General features: G+C 42.2%; 1 protein-coding gene across 1 annotated transcript in view; it reads left to right on the top strand.

Moving 5' to 3' along the window:
- The window catches only part of THSD4 (thrombospondin type 1 domain containing 4), a 720,353-nt gene that overhangs the window by 188,488 nt on the left and 519,071 nt on the right, over nucleotides 1-12,794 (top strand). The window contains exon 5 of the mRNA XM_044279718.1: nucleotides 10,967-11,375. Coding sequence (XP_044135653.1) covers nucleotides 10,967-11,375 — 409 coding nt within the window. The remainder of the gene's footprint in view (nucleotides 1-10,966; nucleotides 11,376-12,794) is intronic.

Genomic DNA, 12,794 nt, shown 5'->3' with positions numbered 1-12,794 from the left:
TTTTTATCATCATAACGCAATGTGCTTATGTAAATTCGCTGCATTATATGGTCTGAGTGTTAAAATGCATTAGCAATGACCAGTGGTAGACTTTACCACCGTGCAAATAAAGCAAATGATTGAGGCCCCAGAGATTGGGGACCACAAGTGGTTTGCTGAAGAAAAATTACTAAAGGGATGGACATACTGCCTGTGTAGCTGGTTCGCCTGCACTGTGCACCGGAGGAGGACCTTCCCAGTTGTAGGGCAGTGGTAGAAGTGACCAGGTTGCACTGCTAATTTGGAAGGGGAGTTTAGCTCGCTGACAGGGGATGAGTGTTGTGGTGCAACGAGGTATGTGACAGTGGCCTCCAAACATAACTTTGCTTGGGGGCCCAGAAATGCCAAATCTGCCTCCTTCAATTATATATTTTGCTTTAATACATAGATAGGGTAAATAGATTGTTTTTTAGTGGACATTTAAAATGAAAAGTGGTGCTGTGATAAACTTTGCCAAAAAATGTTGTGTGTGTGCTTTAAATCATCCCAACTATTTTACAAGGGTCTTCAGCCTCATAGCCTTAAATGGAGTTTGTCATTTGTTTGTTCTTTAGCGAGTTATTTTCTTAAAATCCCTGTTGAGCAGATCCAGTGAGTCACGAGTTCTTGGGAGTCCTCACATTCATGAGCTCCCGACATACCCCGCCTCAATGATCAATCCTCTACTGGAGGAAGTGGAAGCTCATGAATATTGGAATCCCGGCACTCAGGTCCTGTGATGGATCTCTCCACTTATTTTAATAAATCGCCTGGTCAAAAAAAAGTAAGTGACCCTGTATTGTTATAAGGGTATCTGCCAGAAATGTATCCAGCACAAAACGGATGACAGGTGCAAAGGAGCATTAGACATAAAGTACACCGCTCAAGCCCTCATTCAACGGTATTGTACTGTATATGGTCATGTGCATGAGGCCGAGAAAAGTGCCGCTGATGCTATTAATGCCTATGTTTGTAAGTATGTTTGGTGTTCTCAGAACTTAGCCACTTGAAGACCTCCCAATGGGGTACATTTATTAAGACTGGCGTTTTAGACGCCGGTCTTAATAAAGGCCCTGTGCTGGTGGCACTCTCCATAACTTCAGCTCATCCAGCGGCAGTTCTAAATGTAAGACAGCTTCCGAGCTGTCTTACATTTAGACAATTTTCTACATCTAAAACAGGCATAGACAGTGGTAAATGAGACGGGCCTGCTGTCCCGTCCCCTTCCCCGCCCACGCCGCGCCCACAATGTTAGACCTGGTGTAAGCAGGGCGAATTCACAGATAGTGGCACAACTAACCGCTGCGCCGCCATCTGCGCCTGAAATGCTAATAATTAGGTGTATTTCTGTATAATAAATGACCCCCAATGTCTTTACAAATTGGGCTGGTCCCCATAAATCTCACAACTCACTCCAAAGGTTCTGGCTACAAGAGAATAAGAAAGATTTGCAAATTGTGTACCTGCAAAGTGGCTTAACAAGGAGGCCTGCTACTTCTTCAAAGGGGTTTGTCAGGGACAGCCCAAGCCACTCTGTGCACCCTTCTCCTTCTGCTTCCTCTGCCAGCTCTTCCCTCTCCTTCTTGATTGACAGGACCAAGTAAGATGACTGAGCAGGGACCTGACCCTGCCAATCAAGAAGGAGAGGGAGGAGCTGGAAGAGGAAGCACAAGCAGCAAGGTTGCACAGAGTGGCTTGGACCTGCCCACAGTGCACTTAACTTCTCATGTGTATATGCTTTAAAAGTGCTTTTTCTCCAGAATGAAGCAATAGATTGTTAGGGGAAAGAAATCATTACGTTATGCAGAGCTAGCCCTACGAGGAATTATGTATATATATTTATTTTTAAAACAATTCGATACTTACCTATATTGAAGCAAGTTTTCTGTAGGGAGTGGAAACAGCTGGAGTCTTGTGCCATGTCGCATTAGAACTATTGGAAATGGATACTTACCGACTGCAAACTACACTCACCTTTGTGAAATTTGCAAATGAGAAAACCTACACTATTCAATTTATGAGTGGGAAGTTCTACAGGCATACAGGTGGTGTTCTTCTGTAGTTTGTAAGAACTTTCATATTGGTCAATGAATGATTTTGTTGGTAGGATGTGGCCTGTGTAGGTTCATTCTTAGCTTTCTGTTGAGTATTGGATGGTGACAATATTATTGCTAATATTTTTGTTAGTGAACCTTAGTGGATTAGAGAGAGCCTGTCACCACTAAATGCAATCTAAACTGAAAGCATCATGTTGTAGAGCAGGAGGAGCGGAGCAGATTGATATATATTGGTGGGAAAATATTTTGTAAAACCTGTAATTTATACATTTATATCTGCAGCCCTGTGAAGAGCTATCGGTGCAAGGAGGAGGTGTTATCAGTGGCTGACAGCTATTTCTTATGCCCACTTATACATACTATGCTATCAATCACTGATAACACCACCTCCCTGTACCGCTAGGTATTCACAGGGTTACACAAGAGCAAAGATACAAGTGTATAAATGACAAGTTTTACTGGAGCTTCTGAGCATAGTGCCTGGACTGGCTCTCTACTCTCCAGCTCTTATGCAGCGTGTTATAATAATAGGAGCACTTTGGGTGGCCATGGGTCCCCTGGCAGCCCCAAACCCCATGCGGTCACCCAAACCACCCATATTATGGATTTTGCTAGTGTTAGTAATATATTAGCCATCTATTGCTGTTTGTGTGATGCAGTGCTTAGGACCTAAAATGTATACTTTACCTTCCCTGGAAGAGATACTTTATCACACCTTTTTCAATGTTTTTATTGGTTTACAACTATTTCAAATCTCTATTTCTTCTTCATCTTTGTTTTGCTGGTCCGCTGGACCATAAAAACTCAACCTGATTGGTTATATTCTTTCTAGAGTGATGTTTTTTAAATAAGACTGAAAACAGCAGATTTTTACATGGTACATGCCTTCACACATGGTCCAGTTTTATGAGCTGTGTCTGATGTACTGTTGCTTCGAAAGAGTTTAGGGTGAGTTCACATGCAAAAAAAAAAATCACAGAATAGAGTGGCCTTACTGGGAGGAAATACTGAAACCCCAAATACTGTAGCGTATTTATAACTGGGCGAGCAGATCCTCCACATGTGATCCCTTCTAACGGCAATCCCTAGCAAAAATGCATACAATGGAGGATGCCGGCAGTGGACCACATGCACCACAAAAACATCCTACACAAGATGGAATAATGTGTGGATGAAAATATAAGCGTAAATAGATCACTGCAAATGGTGCACCACACTAATATGCAACTGACAATACAAGGCTAAACCCTCACACTTATGTTAAAAAATTTGATTTTAGCCAATATATTCCTGTCAGGAGCATATCGGAGCCCGCCAAAGGTATCTCAGTGTAGCGCAGGACCTATCGCTAACCTACGTATAGTGTGCGAACACTGTCCGATAGGTGCCAAGGTCCGACTCACAGCCAAACTCCCACATACCTCCAAAGTAAGATCACTAACACAATGGGAGGACGGAGGAGGTTGCGAGCCATGTGATGCAGGCTACCAGGTGCACTAGAATGTTACCAACGATAAGCCGCCGCACATTCAATACATATCAAGAAAAATCACAGAATAGAGTGGCCTTCCTGCAGCAAATTTGTAGCAAAATTCTGTACTAATGCCCCATTCATCTGAATGGGACTTGCATAAATTCATGTGTTTTTTTTGTGCAAGAAATCTGCTGTATGAAAATTCACCCTAGCATTGGTAATCAGCTTAAATGAGGAAATCTTTTTATTTTTCGGTATTTTTTCCTGTATTCTTTGCTTGGGACATTTCATCTTTACTTTTTCATCTACACTATATTATTTTGAGAAATCCTGTGTTTTAGACAGCAGCAGAGAGCTATAAAATGTCAGTAATAAGCATTACTGTCCCTCAGCATTTTTATTGAAGAGCAGCAACAGCTGAACTTCACCAGAAGGATGCCATAAGATATGATTTGACATGGCAAATCAGCACCTTCACAGATCTTATAAGGCCCCGATGACTATGAAACCTAAAAGAAAGCTGAACTTTTCATCAGCTTGGCAGCTCTTCAGAAGATGACGAGGTGTTGTGATACGCTACTATGGCAGTTTACTTCCTTACCCAAGGGTCATTATTCAAAATATTGGACTGTACTGGAAATGTACTTTGTGTCTGAGGAAGTTTTGGATGTTTTCCCATTATAGGCAAAGTTCCAAGGTCATTTAATTGGCTAGAGATTAAATCTGTCCTTCATGAGATCTAATTAGACCTGGGCAGATCTCCCTGTGAAGAAGTTCACAAAGAACTGTTGCTTGGGCTTCCACTTGTAAAGTAAAAAGATCTATGATCTCATGTCATATAAAAGCACGATATCTGTAAAAGATATCTGTGAGAATGGGAACCTGTCTAAAAGATACATGTCCAAAGGAAATGTGCAGTTAATTGCTGCAAAAAGATATTAAAGAGTCTCTGTCACCAGGATCAACCCTATTAAACCAGACACACTGCCTGGTAGGGCTGATCACGCTGATTAAAACTATACATTTCTTTTGTCTGTATGATAAACAGCTGCAGAGAAATCTGCATTTTTATTTGCAAATGATTATTTCAAGCACCAGGAGGCAGGGCTGAATCCTTTGAGCACCACTATGTAACACCCCCTGTGCTCTGTACACTCCACCCTCCCCTTGATTGACAGGGCTAGACATGCTGAGGGCAGAGCTGTGTCCTAGCATCTACATATCATATACTCTACGTACTGTAGCTTCACCACACTGAGATCTGCTCAGGAAGCTAAAATACATAGGACTGCTTTAGGCCTCATGCACACGACCGTTGTGTGCATCCGTGGCCGTTGTGCCGCTTTCATTTTTTTTTCACGGACTCATTGACTTTCAATGGGTCCGTGGAAGAATCGGAAAATGCACCGTTTGGCAGCCGCATCCGTGATCCGTGTTTCCTGGCCGTGAAAAAAATATGACCTGTCCTATTTTTTTCACGGCCAACGGTTCACGGACCCATTCAAGTCAATGGGTCTGTGAAAAATCACGGATGCACACAAGATTGTCATCCGTGTCCGTGATCCGTGTCCGTTTTTCCTATCATTTCAATGGCAAACTTGACTTAGATTTTTTTTTCATTTTTCATGTCTGTGGATCCTCCAAAAAACAAGGAAGACCCACGGACAAAAAAACGGTCACGGATCACGGACCTACGGACCCTGTTTTTGCGGACCTTAAAAAAAAACGGTCGTGTGCATGAGGCCTTATTCACAGGCACAATGTATGATTATAAAGACGCCAGTCATATGTGCTAGCTTACAGGCATGGGAAAAACGTATTTCTCTATGTGGTAATGTTATAGCTTGGTGGTTAGATGATTGGTTTTACATGTAGAGATCTCAGGTTTGAATCTTGGGTGACACATAAAAAAAAAATTCTTCAGATATATTTTTTCTTCCACATTTATCCTATAAGAAAAGTCTATGTCGTTGTAAGGGTCCATTCACACGTCAGTATTTTTCTATATCCCGAATTTTGGTCAGTTTTTTGCGGATCCGTTATTCCTGAAAATGTTTCTGTATGTCATCCGTTTTTTGCGGATCTATTGACTTTGTATTGTACCAGGAACCGATTTTTGCGGATAATAATAGGACAAGTTTTATATTTTATCGGACATGCGGAACGGAACAACGGAAACGGACAGCACACATTGCGCTGTCCGAATTTTTTTAGGACCCATTGAAAAAGAATAGGTACGCAACTGGTCCGCATCCGTTCCACAAAAAACGGAACGGATCCGGAAAGAAACAACGGACGTGTGAATGGACCCTTATATTGAGAATAATGTTTTTTTTTTTAGAACACTGTTAGCCCAGCAGCCCATGCCAGTGCTGCTGCCCCTACCCGCGGGCACGGGTGCTGGGCTCCCTCTTTACCTCCTGCTGCCATGCGCTGTGCTGACTTAACTGTTGCATCTGTGCTCCATGCCAGAGTTTACGTCCTGCTGGAGACCTGTACTGTTGTTAGGAAGCTCTTCCTACCACAGGAAGATGCCTGAGCAACTCATGGTCACTAGCTTGCCTAGTTCCAAGTGTTAAGGTGTTTTTCAAGTTCTGCTTTTGTAGTTATCGGATTTTGCCTGTTTGACGCCTGCCTCTGACCTCGGACTTAGTTTACGGACCTTGCTTGCTTGCCGCCTGCCTCGGACTTCATTTATGGAACTTGGTTGATTTCTGCCTGCCTTGACCGCGTACTTCCCTCGGTGCTTGCACCGGTATCTCTGGTCTGCTGCCACTGACTCGGGGACTCTGGAGTGGCACCTGGCAACTATCCTAACAGCCCACGCCTATCCTCACCATCAGAGGCTCTAGTGAAGACCAGGTAGTTGCTTGGTCACGCCCCTTCAGAGTATAGCCAGTCAGTGGCGCAGTGGGTCCACACCCGCTTGCATAACAAAAGCTATTACATATTACTGGTTTCTTTACAACCATATATTGTGTCTGTAAAAAATTAGGTAATATGTTTTATCAAACTCCCCCCACTATTCTCAATATAGTACGGCCTTCTTATTATTATACGATTATATATTATCTGTTACAGTATAGCCTTTTAATATAAAAAAAAATATAGCAGAAAGAAAATTTATATCTCTTCTTGGATTTGAACCTAGGGTCTCTCCATGCATGGTAAACTACTATACCACTAAGCTATATCATTACCACACACAGATATATGTTTTTCCCATGCTTATAAGCTATTGTTTGGGTTTCTTCCGGGTTCTCCGGTTTCCTCCCACACTCCAAAGACATACTGATAGGGACCTTAGATTGTGAACCCCATTGGGGACAGCTTGATGCTAATGTCTGCAAAGCTCTGTGGAATATAGCAGCGCTATATAAGTGCATAAAATAATAATAGTCCTCTCCTTGGAAAGGAATGATAAAGACCATTCTCTTTATATTTTACACGTACCATTGGAGTGCATTAGCACAGCTGCTGTGTTTTAGGTGCATTGATGCTCTGCATTGTTGAAATGGGAGACTTAGGCCCCTTTCACATGGGGCGAGTTTTCCGCGCGGGTGCAATGCGTGAGTTGAACACATTGCACCCGCACTGAATCCGGACCCATTCATTTCTATGGGGCTGTGCACATGAGCGGTGATTTTCACGCATCACTTGTGCGTTGCGTGAAAATCGCAGCATGCTCTATATTATGCGTTTTTCACGCAACACAGGCCCTATAGAAGTGAATGGGGCTGCGTGAAAATCGCAAGCATCCGCAAGCAAGTGCGGATGCGGTGCGATTTTCACGCACGGTTGCTAGGAGACGATCGGGATGGGGACCCGATCTTTATTATTTTCCCTTATAACATGGTTATAAGGGAAAATAATAGCATTCTGAATACAGAATGCTAAGTAAAATAGGGCTGGAGGGGTTAAAAATAAATAAAGAAATAATTTAACTCACCTTAATCCACTTGTTTGCGCAGCCGGCATCTCTTCTGTCTTCATCTGTGAGTAATAGGACCTTTGATGATGTCACTGCGTTCATCACATGGTCCGTCACATGATCTTTTACCATGGCGATGGATCATGTGATGGACCATGTGATGAACGCAGTGACGTCATCAAAGGTCCTTTTCCTCACAGATGAAGACAGAAGAGATGTCGGCTGCGCAAACAAGTGGATTAAGGTGAGTTAAATTATATATTTTTTTTTAACCCCTCCTGCCCTATTTTACTTAGCATTCTGTATTCAGAATGCTATTATTTTCCCTTATAACCATGTTATAAGGGAAAATAATAAAATCTACACAACCTTGAACCCAAACCTGAACTTCTGTGAAGAAGTTCGGGTCTGGGTACCACAGTAAGTTTTTTATCACGCGCATGCAAAACGCATTGCACCCGTGCGATAAAATCTGATCAACAGAACGCAATCGCAGTCAAAACTGACTGCAATTGCGTACCTACTCGCGCGGGTTTGCCGCAACGCATCCGGACACGCTCGTGTGAAAGAGGCCATGTTAAACTGCTGACAGCCCTGGGGACATGGGGATCTGGGGATAGAAGGACTTTTGTGGAGCTTTTATTATAGGGAGAAGTGAGAAATATAAACTCTTGGGCTACTTTCACACTCGCGTTTTGGCTTTCTATTTCTGAGATCCGTCATGGGCTCTCAGAAGCGGTCCAAAACGGATCAGTTTTGCCCTAATGCATTCTGAATGGAAAAGGATCCGCTCAGAATGCATCAGTTTGCCTCCATTCAGTCACCATTCCGCTCTGGAGGCAGACACCATGTGTAAGTGAATGGGGACGGATCCATTTTCTCTGACACAATAGAAAACTGATCCGTCCCCCATTGACTTTCAATGACGTTCATGATGGATCCATCATGGCTTTAGAAGACATAATACAACCGATCAGTTTATTACGGATGCATGCGGTTGTATTATTGTAACGGAAGCTTTTTTGCAGATCCATGACGGATCCGCAAAAAAAGGCTAATGTGAAAGTAGCCTTATTCATTTGATTTTATATACAGATTAAAGTGTAACTGTCTCAGTTTATTTTTAATATTGTGTAGGGACACAGACATTAACTTTTTCGTAAAATACTTTAAATGAAAGATGTTTCTATGTTCTAGAAAACATGGTGTAAAGAGTCTTCTCAGCAAATCTCTAACAATGTTGCTCAGGAGAATCTGTCTTTAGTGTTTTACTGAGCGCCAAAGACACCTATGTGTTACATGCAGAAGCTTCTAGCCTCCTTTTGTCACTACCTCAGTCCCTGACTATGGACATGAGGCCTAATCATCACTGTCCATCACCCTGCCTATCTGACTTGTTACACACAACAGACATCTTAAGCGCACAGTAAAACTCTGAAGACTGACACTTGGAACTTTGCTAAGCAGAATCTTTAAACCAAAATGAGTTGCACTTTAACTGTGCAGTCCTCTCTGCATTCAGCTGCTCTACAGCCCCTCTACTTTGACTGACAGCTGTAGCATCCAACCAGAAAACAACAAAAGTTGTCACTCAGAGCCGAGGGGAGAGGCTGTGAAGCAGCTCAGTGCAGAGAGCACTTCATATTGAAGCTCCGCCTTCTGAGAACTTGCAGAATAAAATTTCACGTTCTCACTACTCCTGATGATAAAAGCTCCATTACCGGTATGCTTGTACTACTCTCCCCATCCTCTGCCTAGTGCTGTCAACAGTTTAGCATTGTGAAAACTCCTAACAGACTCCTTATAAATATTTAGTGATAACCTAATGTTGGTTAACCACATGCTGCCCTTCAGTCTAATATGGTTTATCATGGCTTATAAGGTAAAGGCACCGTCATTCAGGACATTTCTGTTAGGTATGTGTTTAGATCCACAGGGTGGAGCTTGTTGACTTGCTATGTACATGGTGGGAGAAAGTTAGACAATCTTCTACATGTTCCTAGTCCCTGCTGCCTGACATATTAGCACATTCTTACCCACTGTAGCTTCCAAAGAATATATCAAGATAATTACAGTGGGAAAAGTGTCATCAAGCTCAGTAAATGTGGCCCCGCTGACACATTTGATTGATTGATTGATGAGGAATCCGCAGAGAATTCTCTATAGCTTTTTTGCTTTATTGTTAGATTATCATAAATTGAGCGATATCTAGCACATTGGTAAATGGAATCGGCTATTGTGTAAATGAAGGTCTCTGCTGTTTATATGTGAGGAGCCTGGACCAGCTTATGGCTATAAAATATTGGTACATTCACTCACCAAAAGTTAAAACATCTGAATGCAAAAGTAGCCCAGCTGAAAGCCGTTTTTACGTATGTGTGAACTGCATGCTATACATTATACAGCTCATCCATTACCCCTGTAAAATGTGTCAGGGACACAAGCAGAATGAAAGCCAAATCATAGTAACACTTTAGAAGGGGAAATGCACCTGTGGGTCACCGTCACCATATATATTTGGCAAGCAAAGGAGTGGTAATGTGTTTATTCAGAATGACCATGGCGGCACTGAAATTTTAGCAACTGAAAATCAGTTCCATACTTCTGAGTGGAGCTTTTTTCTGCAGTACGTGTGTCTCATTTTTATATTCAGATGTATGGGATGGATTTTCAGTCTGTAATAAAAATCAGTCACTTATGAACATAGCTGTATCTGTTCATTTTAAGTGGTTTTCCGAGAATTTGCTATTGACGACATATCTTGGGAAGGCCTTCAAAATCCCTTCCTGACTGCCATTGTACATGTATGGCAGAAGTCAAGTCTTTTAAGATGGTGCCCGCCAATAGCCATCCCGTTTCAGCTGTTTTAAACAGCAGACACTTGCCAATTTCAGACATTTAACACCTCAGATGCCATGGTCAATTGTGACCATGGCATCTGAGATGGCTTTCCCCTGGAGTGCTGCGCAGCACCCCTACGTGGAGATCGAGGGAGTTGTTCATTGTCTGCAGTAGCCTGGGTCTCTCTGAAGAAACCCATGCGTTAAAGCTGTAGTTCTTATAAAGAATAAATGTATTGGGTAACATATGTCCGATGGATGGCCGACACATGTCTGACACATGGCATCCATCGAGCCGTCATCAGACATGTTTTTGTTTCACGTTTAACAGCTTACACCATGCAATTCATGTAATGTCATTTTTAAAGGGCACTTGTATTATGATTGACTTCCAAGCCAATGTTTAATAATGTATTAGTAATCTTCAGGACATTTTATTGTATTGCGTATTCAACAAACATATGTATGTAATGAAATAAGTAAAACCAGTATGTGCTAATAGAGAGAAAAAAAAAAACACAAAATACTGCTTGTATTAATTTTGTATAGTGGTGTTATTTATTTGCCTTCATTTTAAATCATGCAATCTGTTGAAGACTTTGTATCTAGTGGTATGTATTTTATACTTTTGTTTGTTCTAATTTAGAAACCGGACAAGGACTCCAGTCAGTCCAGGATCTTACGGATATGGAAAAGTTCCTTACGTTTTACCTCTGCAAAGTGACACAGGTCAAGACACACCAAGAAAAAGGAGACAGCTCCAGACCGGAAGACAGTTTACCAACGGACAAATCGTAGCGCAGAATCGTTACTCCAGCATTGGTAACATTCACCAAGAAGGTCTTAATCCTTCAATTAGGTCTGCACATCCTTCAGCAAATAAGTGGCTGCCTTCCCCTTCTCAGACTCAACCAATATCTCAAAATGTCTTCCCTGATTCTCCTGTTCAGGGAGCATCTCTCAATCTGCTCAGAGGTAATCCACAAGGACAGCGTGGAACTACAGCTATCACGTGCACTGGAGTCTACAAACAGTATAAGCTGTGCAATAAGGATGTAAGTGCAAAATACATGCATTCTATCAGACTAATCAATCACACTGCTTTGTATCTAAGAGCACATCATCGCTCTCAATAACATGGAGAAACTGTTATGTTGTACAGTTTATTAAAGGGGTTATCCAGGTCTGTACATAAAAAGTCTCTTTCAGACACGTTGACCATACTTACCCTTCTGTCTCTCCACTGATTCCGCTATCCCGACTGGGATCATCTGACCATCCGACTGTCTGCAGGCTCTAACTCTGTCATTGCGATAGGGTCTGCTCCTCAGGTTGTGGAATCGGCAGAGCAACTGAAGGTTAGGTACTACTCAAAGCATCTGCTGTACACAGGTTAGTACTTACCCGGAGAACCCCTTTAAGGTAATGTTGATCTTAGATCTTTAGAATTTCTGAGCATGGAGAAGTACTAAACTATATAACCATGACATAACCCAGTTGATAACATGTAGTGTAACAGAAACAAAATAATAATTTTCAAGCCTTTTAGCTGATGTATAAGGACTAAAGACTAAAGGACAATAGTGTAATCCTTTTTGGGTACAACTACAAAGAGCATCTCTATCTCTGGAAGACCCAGGATATCTGTGTATTATATAGACAACCCATCTGGGGCAGAGTGGCCATAGACTCTACAAGGAAAAGACCGTACATACCTCTCCTGAATTCAATTTCTGTGGCCCGCATCTCACCTGCTAAGCCCCCTTCTCCATTTCTTAATCAGAGACAACTGTAGGAGGATAGAAAATGGCTGCTATTGATGGCCACCACAGGGACAGCTTTTGGGGCAGTATTGTGCTATACTGTAGTATTTGGTTCTGCTGGGACGGTATTTTGCACTATGGTGTTGCTGACACCACCCATATGTGTTGCCCCGCCTTCTATTAATTTGGATTCGCCTACAACATGGGGCCACTTTTATTTTTTTACCACTTTAGGTCCCCAGTCCGCCCTTGTAACCCATCTCATTCAGTGTGTGCTGGAGGCAACTAGCAGATAAAATAGTAAGGATGACAAAAGACAGTCCATCTAATTTAAAGAGAATCTGTCCCCAGCAACCTCCTTAACAATCTGTTTTCATAGACATATAGCTGTGGTTCACCTGATTAAAACACTGGTTTTCTTTTGTTGATCTGAGGCTCCGTTCTCGAATTATGCAAGGGAGGGGGTGGCCACGGAAAGGAGCTGAGCTTGGGTGCAACAATAGCAATGTTGATGCCCTCATTGCACCAAAGTGCTAATTTGCATAATAACAAAAACTGTCATCACGGAGCCTCAGATCAACAAAACAAAAAAAGGCATTTTAATCAGGATAACCGCAACTACGTGTCCATGGAGACAGTTGGACAGGGAGGTCGGTGGTGACGGATTCCCTATAACCCATTGTGCAGTTTAATTCATGAGAAAGGTAGAAA

This window comes from Bufo gargarizans, chromosome 2, assembly GCF_014858855.1.
Source record: "Bufo gargarizans isolate SCDJY-AF-19 chromosome 2, ASM1485885v1, whole genome shotgun sequence".
In the NCBI taxonomy this organism is placed as follows: Eukaryota; Metazoa; Chordata; class Amphibia; order Anura; family Bufonidae; genus Bufo; species Bufo gargarizans.
The sequence above is the reverse complement of the archived record's forward strand: the minus strand, read 5'-3'. Positions and strand labels throughout refer to the sequence as shown.